Source organism: Erpetoichthys calabaricus, chromosome 8 (genome assembly GCF_900747795.2).
Source record: "Erpetoichthys calabaricus chromosome 8, fErpCal1.3, whole genome shotgun sequence".
NCBI classification, from domain to species: Eukaryota; Metazoa; Chordata; class Cladistia; order Polypteriformes; family Polypteridae; genus Erpetoichthys; species Erpetoichthys calabaricus.
The window spans coordinates 46,126,278-46,148,995 of NC_041401.2; the positions used below are offsets into that span (position 1 = coordinate 46,126,278).

A 22,718-nucleotide genomic window follows, 5' to 3' on the forward strand; every position below is an offset into this window, starting at 1 on the left:
GGCTTGCACAACTAGTAAATCTATAATTGTACTAGCCATCACCTGCGGCTCCGCCCGCGTAGTAGTGAAACAGGACTTTAAAACTTTAAAAATCAATAAACAAAAAGGTACCACTAGCTAAGCAGAGGCAAGGTACACTCCAAAAAGCAGAGGTAGACCGACTCCCCACTCCTGGCATGACGCTGCCAAACCCCCCCTCGGCCCGCCGCCTTGGTCTCTGATTAGCGCAAATAAATCGCTCCTGCACGCGAACACACGCGATGAGAGAAGTCACACAATCAACTGGAGCCTCATGCATAGCGCCGTGCGTAGAATTCGCACTATAACATGACGTAAGCACAAAAGCCGAAATGTGCTTACGCACAGAAAAATCCAGAGCAGGAATCTGTGCGTTCACCAACTTCCGCGTTCTTCCGCTACATAAATCCCGCTCAGCGTGGAAATAAACGCACATGCACGCGTTTGCTGTCCCACCCCAACTCCTCCCAGAATTACGCCTCTTTGAATATGCAAATCAATTTAAATAGCCCTTAAGCCCAGCGTTCTGTGAAAAGGCAATGGCAAAAGTATGAGGAAAAATAGAAGAATTTCAGCGAATACCAAATGGAGGCAACGAAAAATGTACTATTTGTTGGTTTAAACAGTTATATAAGCAACAAAAGGAAGTTGATCGGTGACATAACATGTCAGAGAAACTCAAAAGCTCAAGCTCACAAAGTCGCACAGTGCCCAAAATAAAAAAGTTGTCACATATCAAAGTCGGCGTGAAAAGGCTACTCGTAGCCAAACGTCTGAGTGTCATATGAAAGCTTATTAGGGTACAGTGGAAAAAAAAGGCACACAGTGTGAAAAAAGCACAAAATGTCAACTTTTATCTCGAAATTTCCACTTTAATCATGTAGTTTATTTTGTCATTAAAGTAGAACATCATAAACTTCATCTTAAAATCGTTTAATTTACTAGTTTCTCAAATCCCATCGTAACTAAAGTAGCACGTTACATGCTTTGTTGCGTATTTGATCTTATATGTGCATTACATTCGTAATATTACAGCTCTCTGAGTAATTAAAATACTGAGATGTATACGTGATATTTTCATGATGATATGAGTTAAAGCATGTTATTAAACATGGGAACATGGTGGCGCAGTGATTGTTCATGTCTTACAGCAAGATACTTGCTGCGCCATGCGCGACCTTCAATGAAATGCTTTATTACAGAAGTACTGCCTTTTTCAAACGTACTAACCCCCAATTCCTGTCCTTACTTTTCTTTCTCCGAATACCCAATCGCCACACAATCAGCTCTGTAATAGACGTTAAGCAATCTGTAAGCTTAGAACGCCATTTCTTCAAAACTTTTAAGGAACATCGAAATATCTTCGTAATGTTTAATTATTCTATCCATCTATTCTTCCAGTGTCGCGCCAGCCACAGCATGAAAACAGCGCGAGGAAGTAACAAACCATGAACGAAGCTCAAGCTCGCTAGCGCTGCGGCACCGTGTAGTTAGTTTAATCTATATAATCAACAAATTTTGCTGCATTTCATCTTAAAAATGATATCGTCATCATATGTAAATGCACGCTTTATAAAGTGGCTCAGGTTGTGCAATATTATAACTGTATCATAAGTACAATTACCTCACGGTAACTTGCAAGTACAAACAGTTGTACAAGGAGCACTTGAGCCGCCGTCGTGGATGTGGATCTAAGAAAGGGTAACCACACAGGAACAGTAGCACTGCTTTGACGCTGGGTGCTTCCAGTCTGCAAAACCTAACGGAGAACTTGCATACAACAGGGTATGAGGTACCATGGAAAAGTGCGTGGATTTACGCCAAGTGTAGGTTTTATACATCGCGATTTGAACGTGGAAACGTTCTTACGCAACATTTCTGTGCGTACGCACCGTTTATACATGAGGCCCCTGGAATGTTCAAGCAAATTTTAGATAAAAAACAACAACCTAAATCTGTTAAGTAGTTCTCTCGTTCGTTAGGTAAGCGGATGTGAGTGAGTGAGAGAATGAGAATGTGGTTATGCCAGTTAGGAACGCTTTAAACACAGAATATAAAACTTTAAATGAAATTTCAACAACTACTATAATTACATGCCTGTACATTTTAGATTGTAGATAAAAACAGAAAAAAATATTTTAGTACAGTATGTGTATAAGAATGGAAGAATTTATAGAAGACTACTGACTAACGTATGAACAGGAAGGAACATTTTAAACTTCCACCTACATAATTGTGCAGAAGCAGGTTAAATATGAACTAATAAGAGCAATGCCTGCTAGAGAATGCATTAGATCTCACTGATTCTCCTTAATATAATGAGGTAAAGAGTTCCACAGATGAGATGCAGCAGCAAAAGCCTTGCCCCCCTAGTTTCTCACTTGGTGCATGGAACCATAACAGACAACTGACCAGTAGTTCTATGTTCTCTGAATGGCAGGTGTAAAACACATAATTCAGATAAATGGGCAGTAGCATACCCATGTAATGATTTAAAAACTAGCAACTCAATTCTGAAGCTAATAGGCAGCCAGTGTAAAGAAGCTAATATTGGAGAAGCAGAATCAAACTTTTCTTGCCTCAACCAAAAATTGGGCAGCAGTATTCTAAACCATCTGCTGCCTGTGTATTGGGGATTTGCTGATCCCAGAATACGAGTTACAGTAATCAAGCTGAGTAAAGGTTAAAGCATGTGTAGCATTCATAAGATCACTAGGAGATATAAAAAAAAAAAAAAGGTTTGACTTTAGCTAAAAGACAAAGCTGGGAAAAGCAACTCTTTACTACAGAGTTAATCTGTTTCTCAAAAGAGAGGTTACTCTCAAATATTACACCAAGACTATAGACTTGAGGTTTGCAAAAGTCAGAGAAAGAGCCAAGAAGTTCAAAACCAATTTGGGCTTTGGCAGGGGGACCAGCTATAAGCACTTCCGTTTTGTATTGACTGAGATCAAGAAAATTGTCTGCCATCCAGGAACTTAGTTCAGAAAAACAATTGTGCACATGATTAAATGCAGAGTTACAAACAGAAATATAAACCTGTGTATCATCAGCATAACAGTGAGAAGAAATATTACATTTCCTGAAAATAGCTTCTATATGATAAAGATAAGTAGAAAATTAGATAGGACCCAAAATCGATACCTGAGGAACACCACATTTCAGAGGAGCAGTACACGAGAAGCAGGAATTAAAAGACACTGAAAAGTGTTTACCAGTTAGATGTGACCTGAGCCAGTCAAGAGCAGACCCTTTAAGCCCCACCAGATATTCAAGCCGCAACAGCAAGATCTCATGGTCAATAGTATCAAAGCTGCAGAAAGGTGTAGGAGGACAAGGACAGCAGCCCCAACTGAGTCAGTAATAAGAGAGATGTCATTAAATACTTTTATGAGGGCTGACTCAACACCATGAATTGGCATTTGGGAAATTGGAGAAAATTAGCTAACACTCCAGTATCTAAATCTGCCTTTTTAGACAAGGTCGTACCACTGCATGCTTAAAAAATGAGGGCACAGCCCCCTCACTAATATAAACATTAATAATAGCTAACAAAGATGGACCCAGAACATCAAAAACTTCAATTAAGAGGCGTGGTGGAATAACATAAGGAGGACTGACAGCAAGTTTAAGTGTGTCAATAGTACTTTGTAGCTGTCAACCAACATCAAAAGTTTCCAAGACGACGCAATAATTAACAGTAGGAAGTACATAATGAGTAGTAACAGTGCCAGAGTGGATAGTATCAGTTTTGCTAACAAATAATGAAACTGCTGCGATGAAAGAACAGTTCTTTAAATACCATCTTTGAATGGGGATAAATAGCATCATTAATTACATTAAATAAGATGCTAGGTTTATTAGAATGAACGGATACCAAATCTGCAAAGTAATCATGTTTAGATTTCTTAACTGCATCCTGGAAATTGAACAGAGAAGTCCTAAAAATCTGCTTAGAAACAGCCAACCTACCTTACTTCAATGCCGTTCAGCAATTCTATAGGTGTGGCACAGCTGCTGTGTAGTGGAATTAAAGCCAAGGAGCTGGTCTTCCCTTTTTGCAGCATATTTTTTGAGGGGAGCAATTGAGTCTAAAATTTTACATGATGAATTTAAAGATAAGACAGAATCGTCAATAGTATCTTACTGGCCTTGTATATCAAGACTGGAGAATATGTTTTTAAAATCAGATATAATAGAAGAATTCAAAAAGCAAGAATAGCATGGGGCACACCTTGTAGCAGTAATGTCAACAGTAATATTCAAATCCATCGTTAGAGAAAAACGATTAGTAAAAGGAACATTACATATATCAATATTATTAACTGAGTTACCACATGTAAGAATGAGATCAAGGATGTGACCAAGAGAATGAGTTGGAGCATTAGTATCCTGGATAAAATCAATGTGTCCAATAATGACAAAAAGTCATTAACCAAAGGTTTTAGATAGACAAAACATGTCTGTTAAAATCACAAGCAAGTACATTTATGATATTCTGCACCTGCTGTAAATGAGCAACAATTGCCCTTTCTGAAAATATAACCAGCTATATTTTTAGTAATATAGGAACATATTTCTAGGCTTAATTCCCCAGTGGTTGATTAAGCAATATAACAAATGGGTGAAAGTGATGAATCACATGATGTGCAGGTTGAACCAAAGTGAATAACTGCACCAAAAGCCGTTGTTTAGGGGAATACAATTAGTCAAGGAACAACCATACTAAAAAGGTGCAGTTCCAGAAGATGTGTAAGACTTGCCAGTCGAACTACCACCATGGCAAACACAGAAAACACAAGGTGGTCATCTTGCAACCTGAAGGTTGTCCCTAAAGCAGAAACCTTGGTTTGGACTGGTGTGTACCTAGATGTAACCTATTGTGTCACACCAAATATTGGTTTCATTTTTTTGTTTTGTTTGCTCCACCTTCTGGGAAGTTTATTGATTGATAAAAACTATTTGTGACATTCTTTTTGAAAGCATTTCTGCTTTATAGCAATTTTTCACGAGTGCCTAAGACTTTTGCACAGTACTCAGGTGTGTGTGCATGAGTAATGTTTTTGATAGAAATTAATCAAGTTACTTTTTAAATCTATTTAAAAATCTAAATCTACCAAATGATACAAAAGACTACTTTTGCTCAAATTGACTGATTTATAATTTATTATCCACATAAGACTGAAAAGCTCTGTTTCTAGTTCTATGTGTGTATATATATATATATATGTATATATATATATATATATATATATATATATATAATATAAAATTCTATGTCTGTCTGTCCGCTTTTCAGAAGAGAACTACTAAACGGATTTAAATTGGGTTTTTTTCTGTAATTTTCTTGAACATTTCGGTTGAATTTGCGACTTCTTCCATCACGCCAAGTATCATGGTTCCCTTGTAGGAGCGATTTATTTGTGCTAGTCTGAGACAGAGGCTGTGGGCCAAGGGGGAGGGGGAATCGTGACGTCAGGAGTGGGGAGCCGGGCAGGGCCCTCCTCACTCACGCACCGACTTCTATTCGAATCGGTCTACCTGTTGCCACATTTTGGAGGGTACCTTGCCTCTGCTTAGCTAGCAATACCTGTTTGTTTATTGATTTTTAAAGTTTGTCCTGTTTCACTACCCAATGGGTGGAGCCGTGGAATTTCCCCTTGGGATTAATGAAGTTTTTCTAATCTAATCTATTAGTAAGGTTAGGAGCACACGTTGATACAGTGTATTGCCGCACCCACCACGTGACAAACCAACTCAGGATCCCAGATTAGGACCTGAGTGCAGCCATGCAAAAAAACACTAGTTGTGGAGAATCAAGAAATCCCAGTTCCCATATTTCTTTGTGCCCCCTACATAATGTATAAAAACATTTCTGGCATTCTAGACTTGACATTCTATAACACATATTAGTAATTTATGATTAGAGAAACTTTGATTTGCACTGGAATTTGATCATTCAGGTGGTAGCCTTCTGGGATCAGTAATTCAGAGTTACAGACAGCCAAGTGAATCTCAAATGGACACCAGTTCACATCAGCTGCTACACTGTTAGGATTAAACTGTACTCTTAATAGTTTGATAAACTATACTGCTTTTCTTGCTGATAAGTCACCCATTGATGTGTGAATATGTTCTTATCTCTCTATTATAAAAAAAAAAAAATCTTGGAAAGAGACGAGACGTGATTCGTCTTGCGGGACGTGAAAGTGTCTCTGAGACAGTCTTCGTGCCAAGCGATGTAACCACACCCGGGACAAGACCTTATGCAAAGAGATTTGGAAAAGTCCTGCATGGTTATGTCAGACACATTTCTTGTAGAGAGAAAGAAACGATATTCACTCACAGGCAGTTATATGTTGCGTTGTCACGATGTAATTCCAAACACAGAATCAAAATTCAATGTAATATTGATGAAAAGGTAAACGCGAAAAGAGATTGAATATATGGACATAGGTGATATGACAGAAGTGCGCCGAATGAAGTGCAGATCAGATCACGCAGCATGGCAGCAACTGATCGAGCAAAGAGGAGGTAAAAAAAAAAAAAAACTTTCCCATTGTGTCACCGTTTAAGAGGGGGTGTCGGAGGAGCAATCATGTCTCCTTGGTGTGTGTTCAGCCCCCCTCTTCACAACGCGAGCGACAGAGACACAAAGTGGTTAGCGCATAGCACAGGCAGAGGGTTTGCGAGCGAAGCCCCCTAGTATATGTTATGTTTAAGTAACAACACACTGTTCTGTTCTTTGCTTTGTGTTTTTAATATCATTGTATCATTTTTTGTGATGGGATTATAGTACCCTTGAAGTGATTTTACAGTTTTAACCATTAAGCATTTTAAAATTTTCTCGTAATTTTTTATTTTTTAACAGAACATGAAAAAATGTTTTCAGTCCCAACAGCTGCATTTGTAAACATGTACTGCTGAGTGTCCACTGAGCAGGGACCAACATCATTATATGTATAGTTCAAAATTGTGTTTTGGGGTATTCATTTTAAACAAGTTCATATTGTGGCAAGTTTTAAACTGTAAGTGGATATATTTGTAAAATTTATTTTTGTTTTGCAGGTGCCTACGAGTAAATCCAAAGGGACTTGATGATGAAAGCAAAGATTATTTATCTTTATATTTGCTACTAGTTAGTTGTCCAAAAAGTGAAGTAAGAGCAAAGTTCAAATTTTCTTTGCTTAATGCTAAAAGAGAAGAAACAAAAGCTATGGGTAAGATCTAAAAATAAAAATACATTAGCACCACAGGGTGAACTAACACTTATTTTCTTCCTACTGTTCTTTTGCTTATTGATGACCTTTGATGCTTCCTGTTAGCAACTATGAAGTCAGGTCCTGACAACCTGTGAAACAAACTGCTATCTCAGTAATTGCATTTCATAACATAAAATTGGCTAGTGACCCAAGAAACTAAAAATTACTATTTAAACTTGATCATTGTATGTTTAACTACAGTTTTAATGCATTTCTGATATAGGCATTCAAGATGCAAGTGCAATAATTTAGTATGTGCAAGTCAAAACATTAATAATAACCTTTAAAAGTTTTTCCTTTGTAATATATTAGAGGAGAATTTTTTAAATTATTTTAAGAAAACGTAAAGGACTCCTTTCAGCTCTGATTTGAACATATACTGTAGATATCAAAATGGTGTGAAGAAATATAGTAAAACAGTGTGGTGTTTGAATAAATCAGTATATCATTTCAGTTCTGAATTGTATTTAAATTTACTAAAATTAAACATTTTAATTTGGTGTCATGAAATTGGTATGTTCTTGTTTTCAGTTCTGTAGGAATTTTTATTCAGCATTAATGACAGTTTCAATGTTGTGTTTTTTTTTTTTTCTTAGAAAGCCAAAGAGCCTATCGATTTGTTCAGGGGAAGGACTGGGGATTCAAAAAATTTATTAGAAGAGATTTTCTACTTGATGAAGCTAATGGACTTCTACCAGATGATAAGCTTACACTGTTCTGTGAGGTAAGAATTGGGAAGAGATTAAAATATTCTGTTTTGGCAAATATGCATTACATTTTGCAAAAGTAGTGATTTATAATAAATCACTACACAATATGAAATGCTAAATATTTGGTACTTTCAATTAACACTAACTTTTTTTTAGAAACTGCTGAACTGTTACTTAATTCTAAAATGTAAATAACTTTTTAATGCAGTGTATTATTTGGTTGCCTATTACATATTTGTATACTTTTAGTATTATATTATCATTACAGACTATGCACTCTAACCAGGCTTTCATATACCCAGCAACTTGTCTCTTCCTTCTGGGGAAATTCCCATGCAAATTAAATTCCTTTTTTCTGGAACTCCCCGCCTCCGCTGTTTGTCCCTACATCTCCACAGATAAACTCTTAAGTGATATGTGCATGGTACACATTTCATGGAAGGTGTATGGCATACATTGCAACATACATATACAGTATCTTTCTAGGTCATGTTTTTTTCAGAGGATCAGCAACCATACATTACAGCAGGATAGGAAGTAGTGCTGGGCAGTATATCGGTTCATACCAAAAAACGTTTTTTATTTTTGAAATGATATGGAATTTTTTTACACCGCAACACCGGTTTAACACTAGAATTACCAGAGCCTACAAAAAAAACTTGTAGATCCGGCCCACCTTAAATCCCATCGCACGTCTCCGTCAGTGTCTTTTGTCCTGTAAATGTGCCGATAAAGGCAAGCAGCCTGCTATTCCATCCCCCAACTGCCACAGACCATGCAGAAAGTTCACCCAGCTCATGACTTGATCATCTGAGAGTGAAGTGCTGAAGTTTTAGAGTGGAAATAATAGATCGTTATTTGGAACAAATGCATTTCATATGTGTTCCGTTTCTACAATAATCTGTGTAAACACATTGTTAAAACAGAAACGTTTTTCACATTTTGGTAGTAAATGACCAGATGTTGGCATAAACTATATAATGTGTGAGCCTGAAGTCCATAGATCAAATAAACACTTTCACAAAAGGTTCAAGGACGATACAACAGCTTCCGTGGTGTAGCGTTAAGATCTGCTGACTTGTAATCAAGAGTTCCCGGTTTGATCCAGACTGACTCCTATATTTGCCGTTTTCAGTAGTGAGCTGCTCTTATTGATAATATTATACAGTACACACACACACATTTGGTTGGCATCTGTAACACTTTTATTCTCTGTCACAATCACGATACATACTACCACCCCCCCACCCCCCCCGGGGATCTGACGCTGTTAGTTCTTATTTGAAAGTAGGAATAACTTTAGATGTGAGTGGTGTTTTGAGGCAATGGAACTGGACATTCTCTGATCTGGATGTATAAAAGCTGACACATAAATGCTGGTGAATCTGCCTTCTTTTTATCTCACTGTCACTTGATTTTTTTTATTCAGTTTTATTTTATTTTTTTTATTCAGAATTAGCATGCACCTTATGGTCTATGAAAAACAGAGATAGAGGCATATATGAAATTTGGAATTATTCATTTTATGACCTGTATAGTACATTTTGGCATGGATGCAACATTATTCATATTATTCATATTCATTCGCATAACATCTTGTGGTTGTAATCAGTGACCGTGTGTTTCCCCCCCCCCCCCCCCCCCCGATTTTGCAAGTCTCCATGTTGCTGTATGGTGCTTTTTCTTTTGTACTCCAGGACATGCAGAGGAAAGACTAGTAGGCCTACAGAGTGGTCAGTTCAGCACTATATGCAATCATCAAATTCAAATGTTAACAGTTCACACACACGCAAGGACTGTCCTTTCTACATTTACAACATGTGTACCTGTTGCAATGCTCACACTTCTCTCTATGCTTTGGTTCCTATTACATTGAAAGAGCACCTGACGCTGACTCCATTTACTTTCCTGGTGAAAGCGGCTGTCTGGAACAGAAGCTTGTCGATGTTGCATCCTCCTTTTCTTTTTCCATCGCCTTTTCTAGTAAGATGTGACGACAAAGTTCCTTTGCAAGGTGAGCCATGAACACTATTCTTTTCTCAGTGGCCCCCATACATGCCCGGCACAGTACATGTGTGTTGATTGCCGCCAGGTCAAGCTTGTTATAGCACACAGCAACTGGCCACCTGCGTGTTCAGCACTGAATAAGCTCACGCCTTCTGGTGCATGATGTCAACGCAGCACGGAGAAAAAAAAAGAAAGACAAATATATGGGACATTGGGTATAAATTTATGGTACTTGTAAAAGTTAGCTTTTTTCAATTTTATTCTCTCAATCACGATCCCGCTGTCGCTGCTCCTGATCTGACTCTAAGTAACAGCGCCAGCATAAATTCACACCCGATCTGACGCTATTCATTTTCAAATAATATTGCATTAGTACGATGATGTTTTCTGATTGGTACTATTCAGGTCATAAAACGATTTCTTCAAAATGTCACGTATATTGTCTCTTTCTTTCAGGTGTCTAATAGAAACCACAGCACAGAGAGAAGTGTGCGCATTGCAACAGGTACACATGTCGTAAATGTAGAAAGGACAGTCCTTGCGTATGTGTGAACTGTTAACATTTGAGTTTGATGATTGCATATAGCGCTGAACTGACCTCTCTGTACTGTTCTTTCCTCTGCATGTCCTGGACTACAAAAGAAACGCCACCATACAGCAACGTGGGGACTGGCAAAATCGGGGGGAACAAAAACACACGGTCACTGATTACAACCGCAAGATGTTATGCAAATGAATATAAATAATATGAATAATGTTGCTGTTGCATCAGTGGCACAATGTTTTCTGAAATGTACTATACAGGTCATAAAATGAATAATTCCAAATATCATATACCTATGTCTCTGCTTTTTCATAGACCATAAGGTGCATGCTAATTCAGCGTGAGCAGGAACACTCAATAAAACTGAATAAAAAAAAATCAAGTGACGGTGAGATACAAAGAAGGCAGATTCACCAGTGTTTGTGTGTCAGCTTGTATCCATCCAGATCAGAGAATGTCCAGTTCCGTTGCCTCAAAACACCACTCACATCTATAGTTATTCCCAGTTTCAAATAAAAACTAACAGCGTCAGATCCCTGGGGGGGGCGGTAGTATGTATCGTGATTGTGACTGAGAGAATAAAAGTGAAAAAAAAAAAAAAAAGTAACTTTTACAAGTCCTATAAATGTACACCGTCTGTTACAGACGCCAACCAAATATATGTGTGTACTGTATAATATTAACTAAGAGCAGCTCACTACTGAAAACGGCAAATATAGGAGTCAGTCGGGATCGAACTGGGAACTCTTGATTACAAGTCAGCAGATCTTACCGCTACGCCACGTAAGCTGTTGTATCGTCCTTGAACCTTTTGTGAAAGTGTTTATTTGATCTTTGGACTTCAGACTTCACACATTATATAGTTTATGCCAACATTTTGTCATTTACTACTAAAATATGAAAACATTTCTGTTTTAACAATGTGTTTACACAGATTATTGTAGAAACGGAATACACATGAAATGCATTTGTTCCAAATAACAATCTATTATTTCCACTCTAAAACTCCAGCACTTCACTCCCAGATGATCAAGGCATGAGCTGGGAGAACTTTGTGCACGGTCTGCGGTGGTGAGGGGATGGGACCTTTTTTACTGCTGCACCGCTAAACTCGAAAGCATCGGAGTACATGCGTTAGTGGAGGTATTGAATGGTGAAAATGGACAGAGAACATTCTGAAACTGAAGCTGTAGTGGACGATAAAGTTGAACATGATGACATAGAAGAACTTTTACCAAAAAAAGGAGCCGTGTCTGTTGTCTGTAGATACTTTGGTTTTAAAAGGTTGGATGTGGACCATTATGTTCAAATGTGTGAATACTGTTTCTATACTACTGGATAATACTGAACACTCAGTGGTCTAAGTTTATAACTCGGTTTCATTTCACAAAGACATTTATCTTGTGGTGATTTGGTTATGTGGAGAAAGAAAAAGATAGGAACTGCGGGTTTGGTACATCAGACAGAGACAGCACGCATGCAATAAAGAGAGCCCGCTCAGAAGAACATCCATTTAATTCTGTGTTCGTGTCTCTGACCATCAGATCTCAAACCCAATATTTACACTATATTTAAGTTAAACCTGTGCGATACTCATTCGTACATCCAGTTTTTTGGAACCTGGTCACACCTGCCATAAAGTTCTCTACACTGAACGTACACCTGGGGACCCCTTACTGCGAGGGAGCAGCACTACCGTGCATGTTTAATACCTGATTTAATGCATTTCATCATGAAAATTTATCTTGGCATTCTTCATTTTCAGAGAGTAGGAATATCATGAAGTCAATGTATTTTGTGTGTCGATCGCTGCCTGCACCTCCTCTTAGTATAGAGGAAGTCAATTTAAGAAATGCATAGCGATTAACTGGGTCGAGGAACACATAACACAAAGCATTTAATGTGCTTTGAGAAAATCTAATAAATTAAACATTGATTTTAGGATGAAGTTTAGTTTATGACATTCTGCTTTAATAACAAAATTGTGAGAATAAAGTGGAAATGTCGACTTTAATCTGGACAGTTTTTTTTTTTTTTTTCTCTTCACTGTGTCCGTATTTTTTTTTTTTTTTTTCTTCATCGTGGCCCTAATACGCTTCCGTAATGCTATACCACAAATAGCATTATAAATGCAAGTTGCACTTTTATTATTTATGTATATAGCTTAGCTTGAAGCAAGGTCCATATTAATGCAGTTTGCCTTAATGATGGTTCAGTTGGTAAAGATGTCATCACCAAGTTGCACTTGTTTTATTTTATTTTAATTTGGTGAATACTGTATAATGCACCTGGGCTTTGAATTCTTGGAAGTACAGTGATACCTTGAGATACGAGTGCCCCAATGTACGAGTTTTTTGAGATACGAGCCGTCACTAGGTCAATTTTTTGTCTTGAGTTACGAGCCAAAATTCCAAATACGAGTCGTCAAAGAGCTTGTCCCCGCACATTCCGAGGCACTGACGACAGAGGAGTTGACGGAACTACATTCACAGCAACATACGGAGGTTCTGCAGGAGATCGGTATCTCAGAGGAGGTTATCTCTTAAAGTGAGATAAAGGAAGTGTTTGCATTGTGAGAAAAAGTTTCGAACTTTAAAGAAAAGAAACACCCTGAAAAAATTACAACTGATCATACAGTGGCGCTATTTAATGTCACTTGCCTAACGGCTGACTTTATTGAAAAGAAACTGAACTTGCAGCTGCGCTTTTTAATGACACTTGCCTAACGCCTGACTTTACTGAAAAGAAACTGAACGTGCAGCCTTGCTATTTAATGACACTTGCCTAACTCATTTCAGAAACATTCTAAAGGGAAGGACTAAACAAAGCTCCTTGGACAGGTTTCTATTGAAATGCCCTGCGAATGAAAGTGATGAAAGCATGGCAAAAAAGAAAAAAACTAGTGAAGAAAATTAAGTTAAGCAAAAGTGAAGTGAAAGAAAAAAACATTACAGTACGCTAATCGGCTTTGCCAACATCTGTTTATTTCTTTAGATTCTTTTTTATGTATTAGGTTTTATTTTGTTTGTTTACAATATTTGTTCATTATAAATACATTTTTCTTATGTTGAAAACATTTAACAAAAAATTGGGGTGGTTTTTTGGGAGCTGGCACGAATTAATCTCTTTTCAATTAATTTCAATGGGGAAAATTAATTTGAGATACGAGCATTTTGACTTACGAGCTCGGTCACGGAACGAATTAAACTCGTATCTCGAGGCATCGCTGTAATAGTATTATTACTGGAATTTGCTCTATTATTTATTGTATTATTATTTATTAGTTTAAATATTATGCAGTTTAATGATGGTAAAGTTGTTTAAAAAGTCACTTTAACATGTCAGTGGACAGAGATTGTTAACATTAGCAAAGTGTAGTTGGTTTACAAAAAATATTTACTATTTATTCCTTTTCTAAGACCTGTTCGGTGCAATACAACTTTTGACAAGCACCTCTGGATATTTTACTAAGTCTAAATGCCTCTTTGGACGGTTGAAAATATGTTGTCAAAATTTTTGTTTAAGTTGTTTGCAAACTTTGTTCAATAAAAAGGCTCTATTTTGAATGCATCTGTCATGCAATGTGATTCCTTCTTTTCTTTAGTGCCACCCCCTTGAAAACTATCACTTTATGGGGCCATGCAAACCTGTATTAATACTTGTGTGCACATTAAAATGTTTTTTTGAACAATGTACAATTCTCATGACAGTGGAATAGGTTATTCTTAGCCAGTAATTGTAGTGGAAAATGTGGTTAACATCCACTCATACATGGGGGGAAAAAATACCGTCCAATACCGTGAAACCGGTATAATTTTGAAAAATACCGGGATATAGGATTTTGGTCATACCGCCCAGCACTAATAGGAAGTATAACATTGTTATAAATAAACCAAAACTCTTATGCTTAAATAAAACAAATGCAGTAGGACCCTGATTATCTGCTCCCCGATTAACCAAGGTTCCACATTATCTGAGACCAACCAGTAAGTGTAATACACTACTTTTCTTATAGTTAATAAAAGCTTTACTGTAATTAGCACATAAATACTATACTTTTAATCTTCACTTTACTGAGAGAGTGGTCAAGTAGCTGGTGACTGAGAGTGTGGGTGTGACTTACTAACTCCTCCCTAACTGCACTCCTTGGCTATTTTCAGTGTGCTGCCATCATGGCTGCATCCAGTTTTCAGTTAATCTGAGATTGCATTGGTTCACGTTACATTGGATATTTTGGGTTCTACTGTATATCTAAATGTGCTTTTTGTATAGCGTACAGTAAACAAGTTAAAACATCAGAATTTTAGATACCAAAGATCATAAGCAACTTGCATATTAAAGCCTTCCAACATTGAAGAAATCATTTAAACATGTTTTATTGCACTACTGAGTACATACCTGGCTTTAACTAATCTAAAGATGTGAACTTGCTTCTTTTTCCCCCCTTTCATTTAGCGAGTATAGATTAATTCTAATCAAATTTCTTTACAATTTGGAAACACTGGCATGGTGATTTTTTTGTTGTATTTTTTTTTATAAACCTTCACTGTGTGCAGCCAAAAAAAATTCTGACCTATTGCTCAGTGTTCACCAGCAATATGCACTGTTTGTCAGGTTGTTATATATATGAGTGCAGCTAGTTTAAGTCAACAAGTTATGTTTGGTTTATCAGTTTTTGTTAATTTTGCACTCCTTGTTTGAAAGTACTTTTGCTTGTGAAAATGTTTTTATATAATGTGAGGACAAACAGTTTCTTCTGTTAACATTGTACACTTCTATTTAACACAGAGCCTCAAAGGATATGGGCGGTATTTTCTATAAAAAAAAAAAAGGAAATAAAAATTAAAACCATAAAATGAAAATGTAATCTCTTTTGCAGTTTCATTTTCAAAGTGTACACACAAGAATGCTGCAAAAATTAAAAATAAAATTAAATAACACCATTAGCAATTTTATTTTCAGCCTGATCAGCAATGAAGCTGCAAAAATGAAAAGTAAAATGCAAATAAGCACTGGCTTCACCTGCTGCTCATTGAATTTTCCTTTTCTACTTTGCAGTTTCATTTTCAAGTTTTCAACATACAAATAACGTGGGTCAGTTTGTGGGTCTTTGTACCTAGACTTCCCACAATTCTTTTCTCCTTCGAGCTTCAAAGCAAAACCATCTGACAAAATCTGAAAATCATGCATAATTATCGTTCTGTGGTAATTAATGTGCTATTTAATTACAATATTTAACATGACAAAAATTAACCTTTATTACGTCATAATTTATATTTACACTGGAGTGGAAACGAGACACTTAGTATTTTTGTTTATTTTGTAGTATTATAATAAACATACCTCTACTGTTTTCATCACTTCCCTTGTATTTTATTCACAACTCGATCGAACACTTTATTGTTAACAACTTTTTAAAATAAGGTGATACAGTAGTAATTATTTTACTGGAACCTTACTTTAAATTTAAACACATTCCACACTCTTCGTTCTTGTCTCACTCTCCTAGACAATCAAGTCACCAAAACAACAGATTATTCCATCAAGAAGTATGACTTTAATGATTTAATCATTTTGACACGTAAAAGAAGTTAAATATCTGCAATCATATTAAAAAAGTAACACTTCTAAAACAATTCTGCTATAAATATAATTTCATATACTGTGTATAGCTCTTAATAATAAGATGAGTTATAGACATTAAAGGGGATTCTATTCATGATGAATGTAATTTCATAGAAACAATTATCTAATGACTTACACATATAAAGGTAATGTGAAACAACAATATAAAAGCAATGCAATTCAAAAATATTTTGTACCTATTCGAGCAGATTTTGGAATTATATTGTAGGAATTGTGTGTTTAATACTTTCTAAAATGGTCAGAAAATTAATTTTAATTTGTTTAACTTTATTTCTTTTTGTGTATAAATATGAATTCATTGATGGATAATGCACTTCATATTTGTCACTCATATATTTCTTAATGAGGTAGGTTAAAAAAAATGTCATAAATGATGGAAAACTTAGCATGTATTAAATAAAAATTACGGATTATGGAAGGTTGTCTTAGTGAATAAAACAATCACTACTGTATCACCATATTTTGAAAAGGTATAATAGAGTCCAATTGAGTTGTCGATCAACTACAGGGATATGGGACGGAAGAGGAGGTGTTTAAAACTGCGGAGTAGTAAATTTATTATAATACTACAAAATACAAAAAAAAAAAGCATCCCGTTAGTGTAAATAAATATAAATTATGACGTAACAGACAGCTTTTTGTAATGTTAAATATTGTAATTAAATAACACATGAATTACTTCAGAACTACAATAATGCATGATGTTCAGGTTTTGTTAGATGGTTTCACTGTCAAGCTTGTAGTACGGACATGAAAAGATCAAATTTGCGTCTCAAGCACAGTCAAAATGAAAAGTTCTATCGATCAAAGTGACTACAGCTGAAGGACAAAGTATTGTGGGAAGTTGTGGTGCAAAGACCTGCCCAATGACCCGCGCTGTTTGCATGTTGAGAACTTATAAAAGAATGTGCAAAGTGGAAAACGAAACTTCAATAAACAGCAGGTGGCACCAGTACTTATTTACATTTATGCAGCTTCTTTGTTGTTGAGGCTGAAAATGAATTTGCAAGTGCTGTTCTTTCATTTTATTTTTAATTCTTGCAGCTTTTGTGTAACCTTTGTAAATGAAATTAGAAATTGTTATTTCATTTTTTTTTTAATTTTTGCAGCATTCTTGTGTAGACTTTGAAAATGAAATTGCAAAAGAGAAATCACATTTTTATTTAATAATTTTAATTTTCCTTTCCTTTTTTTGTAGAGAATACCTCCTATACATGTATTTTGTAGGACTTCTTTTATAACAATGTCAACTGTTACTATTATGCTTAAATTAAAGAAGAATATCTGGAGATCCGTGCTAATGTGTACTAATAGAATTAAATATATATACTACATTTTGTGAATTTCAAGTTTGTTTACTAATAAGGTATTTTTTCCCCCTCAAGTGTTTTTCCATAGCTACAGGAATCTGGACAGGTTAACATATACTAATCATTTAAAGTTGTATACTAATGAGAATATTTTTCAAACTTTTGAATATTTCTTCAGGTAAGTGTCGTCCAAGATTCTGTAAATATTTCAGGCCAATCTAATATGAACATGCTCAAGGTCCCAGAATGTCGATTATCAGATGATTTGGGAAATCTTTGGGAAAGTTCTCGATTCACTGACTGCAGCCTTTACGTTGGAGGGCAAGAGTTCAAAGCTCACAAATCCATATTAGCAGGTGAGATATCTGTTTTTTATTAGTTTGAGTTTTGCTTTTTATCCACTTTACCTTTCCCTTCAGCAGGTTTATAAATCTATATTTTGATAATTTCTTGGCTGCATAGTTTATTTAATTAGAGATATTCACTTAAGTGTTCAAGCTATCTGGCTGTCTAGCCAGTCACATTTGTCACCTGTAACAATTGAATACTTTTTGAGAGCCTATTTTCAGTACTAGGCTATCTGACAGATAAGTGGATTGTTGTAATTTTATTTATATAACTGCAAGTTTTCAAATAATTTTTCAGTCTTTATTTACTTTAATTAAGAAAACAGCATTAGACCATTACATTACCACCCCCCCCCCCCCCCCCCTTGCTTATATAGTCCTGTCTATTCATAATTGTGCTATCTATTATTTAGTAGGTTGAACTTGCTGTTTACTTCTTTTGTATCCTGCCTATTGCTTAGCCATTTGCCTAAATCTTGTGAACGACACACACCACAGACAATTGCATTTTTCTGTCTGTGTCTAGTTTCAGATTATTTTTGTATAGCGCTCTTCACAGGTAGACATAAATACTACCTTTACAGATTACTGATTACATAATGAGTGCACATAAAGATGCAGATTTGTTTAAACAGACAGGAAACAGAGTAGTTTGAATATGATTAACATAAATAGGGCTCTGCAATATCTGTTCATGACGATAGTTTCCTTTCCTTATTCCTCTTCCTCATTTCATTATAGCATAAAGATTTCATGTAACATTCAGAAAACAACAATCTGCATTTGCAATTTACGAGGGGGGCTCCGCCCCCTGCTCGCTTCGCTCGCCTACCCCTGGCGTTGAGTATCCTGAAATACATTAGTCGAGCTTGTTCGTCTTGGAGCCGTGCCTGCTCTGCTTGCGGCATTTTTAGATGCGCGTTGTAGGCGCCTGCGTTCATTGATTTTATCCAGCCGGGCTCGTGTTTGTATATCCGTCAGTCGAGCTTGTTCGTTTTGAACCCGTGCCTGCTTTGCTTCCGCAGTTTCAGATGCGCGTTGTAGGCGCCTGCGTTCATTGATTTTATTTAGGTGGGCTCGTGTTTGTATCGTTGAGCTGTATTGTGTTTGAATTCGGTATAAAGCGTTCAGCGGTTTGTACAATCCCAAGCAGCACATTACTCCTGACTTCACCCCGCAGTAGTGCCACTCACATTATGGCGGTGACGCCTACGTCTTCCGTAGTAGTGCCACTCACAATATGGCGGTGACGCCTGCGCCTTCCGTAGTATCATTGTGGACCTGTGGGGCCGCCGTAGCCTCTTCCGTTTGACTCTGGGTTGCAGCGCAGAATCCTCTTTTTTGTATGGCTGTGTCGTTAGTCATTAGCTATGGGCGCGTTGTTGCTTCATTTCTCATTCACGTCAGTTGAGCTCTTTCGTTTTTGGGCCGTGAGTCCTTCGGTCGCGGTGGATACGACTTCGCGTGCGGTCTATGAGACGCGCGCTGTACGCGCCCGTGCAGTATGTCTCATGGTCCCATCGCCGTGTACCTGCGTCCATGCCATCCAGTTTACCATTCTCGATTAGTAATATAGATTATACAAACATTTTATACCGTATTTATGCGTGTAGCACGCATACATTTTTTCCCGAAAATTAGCATTAGAAAATCAGGTGCGCGTCATACACAAGGAAATTTTTTTCTGTAATGTTTACTTCTTCTGCTTGGGCTCGCTTGCGCGTGCTCTCTCTCGCTCGCTTGCGGGTGCTCTCTCTCGCTCGCTTGCGGGTGCTCTCTCTCGCTCGCTTGCGGGTGGTCTCTCTCGCTCGCTTGCGGGTGCTCTCTCTCGCTCGCTTGCGGGTGCTCTCTCTCGCTCGCTTGCACGTGCTCTCGCTCGCTTGCACGCGCTCTCTCTCGTGTGCTTGCGCGCTCTCTCTCGTGTGCTTGCGCGCTCTCTCTCGTGTGCTTGCGCGCTCTCTCTCGTGTGCTTGCGCGCGCTCTCTCGTGTGCTTGCGCGCACTCTCTCTCTCTCGTGTGCTTGCGCGCGCTCTCTCTCTCTCGTGTGCTTGCGCGCGCTCTCTCTCTCTCGTGTGCTTGCGCGCTCTCTCTCGTTTGCTTGCTCTTTCGTCATGCATCAAAAAAAACAGAAGTGCATTTCGTGGAAAATGTGCCCTAAACGCTTCCTATACAATCACAACACGCATCGTACACGGGGCAAATTTTTTTTGCAATTTTCTTTGTAAAAATTAGGGTGCGCGTCTTACACGAGGGCGCGTGGTACACGAGTAAATACGGTATATATTTTTTGATACCACCATCATTTGTGTTTTATATATGTATAAAAATGCAAATAATACTTGCACTTTTTTCTGACAAGCCATTAAATTGCATTTTAAGTATTTCACTTATTTTAAATAAACAATAAATAAAACATTAACTTCCTTAAACTGAGTGTATATGGTACTTGTACAAAAAGGTGTTCGTTGGTAAGCACAGGTTACCACAGGTTTTCTTTTTCCCTATACACGTTTCTTACATGTCAAAACTCATCTTACCAGTGCTTATAAATGCATACTATTCCATCCTGTGGATGAATTTATCTTTATATATTTAGCATATTTTCTCTGATTATGTCATTAGTCCCAAATTAAGTCATTGTCTGCTTATATTTTTAAAAATATGTGAAGTAGTGATGTAACATTGCATATGCTTCAATTTAGAAAACTACTAGATCAAAGCAGTATAAAATACCTGGCAAGAAACAGTTTATCATTGACTTTTAAAAAAAAATTTTAGGAATAGTGCCATCCTGTGATACATTAAATATTGTGTGGTAAATAAGAATGTAGGCACTGTGTAAATAAATTTTGAGACAACACCAGGAATCATATGATGCAAATAGAATAGGTCCTTATTAAAGATACTAGATTAAAGTGAAACATACTGGGTTTGGGGGGAGGAGAACCAATGTCCTCTGTGACATAGTAACCACTGTAGCTTGACATTGAACTGATTATATACAGTCAAGGTCACTAAGAGCCCTTGTGACCTCCACACTTTTAATATGGACAATAGATGCTCAAGTTACACTTCTAGCCTTAATGTTTTAACAGTTATTCAGCATTTTAGCAAAAGACATAGCCTATGACATTTTGTAAATGAGAAATAGGGAAGCTTGATTAATGATGTCTAAGTTTTTCTTTTGGCAGTATGCATAGCTTTATCTTTGCAGTTTTAACTGAACTGAAAATAAATCATGAAGAACACCAGTTTCTGGAAGATGAGATGAAAAGTCAACTTACTGTTGCTTCATTCTTACTTCATTCTTATAGTAATGTGCTTTACCGAAAGGCACAAAATCAATGCAAAAATAATAAGATAAAATCCACAATTCCACAGTATTTATCTCAGATGCATAATGTGCAACACATCCTCATAGAAAGGCAGTTCAGAGGGAAGGTCCATTTCATGTTTATTGTGTTTGGTGGTATTCAGATACTTGGCAATAGCCACAGGCCTGGCTTTGGTTAAGTGTGTATCCAAGACCATACAGTTTTGTAGGGTGATGGTGTAAAGTGACACCAACTTAGCATTAATTTCATTCAGAGAATCAGCAGTCACATTGGCCAGCAATTGAAGAACTTGGACCATAACATTAATGGGTTTACCATATGGATAGGCCACCAAATGTGGTAATGCTGAATCTCCATATATACTGTTATTTCCTGGAGAGGATGATTCAGTTATTTCACAAACATATTTTTTTGGCTTTGGCATTCAGACATTTTCGCTCTCTAAGTAAATAAATATCCTTATGTTAGAGCAGGTGGATAGAAATGTCAGGGACTACAAAGACAAAGTAATAAGAACAGCGCCACTCTTTAGGCAGCCATACATAAAAGTAGTATTATTAGGAGCTGTTATTCGTGAGGGGAGTTAAGAATACAGGGATTGGTTCCTAAGGTGAACAGTATATCTCTATAAAGTAGGCTTACCAGTGTTGGTGTAGAATCTTGTTCTAGTCAATTTTAATGGAATTTCAGAGACAGGTGAGGTTTTCCACATAGGAGCAGTTGGGTCTATGCGGCCTGGTAGAGCATTTGGTGGTGGGACATTTAGTTGCATAACTGGAATATTTCTTCCTTATAATTCAAGGAACATAGGTGTTCAGAACAGCGGGGATTATCCAGAGAAAACCATCAGCAGTCAGGGTGGGAGAAGTGTCATTTTTAGAAGAGTGATCCATTCTAGGCTAAAGTTAACATTGGGCCGGAGGCAGGCTGACAAAGGTCCAGTATAATTCTTATAAGGAAACTCACTGTAGGCTGGAAAATCATTGGACTGCTATAACAAGAGCTAACAGCTTTTGTTGTAACTGATAGCTCTGGACCAACCCACTGACAAAGCATGATTGGTGTTGATGCCCTGCAGCTCATGTTCATACAGATACTCATCAGGGTTAATTAGAGCGCAAGCGTGATGAGAATGATGAGTTAAGGCAAACAAATGGAGATGCTGTACATGACAGCTAGGACTAACAATATGCCCAATATTCGGCAGACAACCTACCAGTGTGCCAGGGGAGCTGCCTACTTTGTGTAACTGAAGATTGAACCACTAGAGCCATATCGTCAAGTCTTTTAAATTGATGCCTCCTCCAATATTCAAGCATAATAATAAAGAAAATAATCAAGAATTAAGCAATGTCCTTTTCTGTGTTTTCAAAGCCGCAGTGAACTCCGATAAAACTAATCAAATTGCATAATGTTCTGTTCACGTAGCTGCAGTAAATGTTGTTCCTGCTTTAATAGTTTCAGGACACACTCAGGAGCTCTTGACCTTTTCTTGGCAGCAACATCTCCATTAGCAGGGATGGGTTTTCAGTTGAGTCC

The 22,718-nt window shown here is 37.2% G+C and overlaps 1 protein-coding gene across 2 annotated transcripts in view; it reads left to right on the forward strand.

The window, feature by feature from the left end:
- Positions 1-22,718, forward strand: part of spopla (speckle type BTB/POZ protein like a) — a 105,950-nt gene that overhangs the window by 56,765 nt on the left and 26,467 nt on the right. For both annotated transcript variants that reach the window (XM_028806507.2, XM_028806508.2), the window contains exons 6-8: positions 7,087-7,238; positions 7,877-8,004; positions 17,676-17,853. In XM_028806507.2, the coding sequence (XP_028662340.1) occupies positions 7,087-7,238; positions 7,877-8,004; positions 17,676-17,853 (458 nt within the window). The remainder of the gene's footprint in view (positions 1-7,086; positions 7,239-7,876; positions 8,005-17,675; positions 17,854-22,718) is intronic.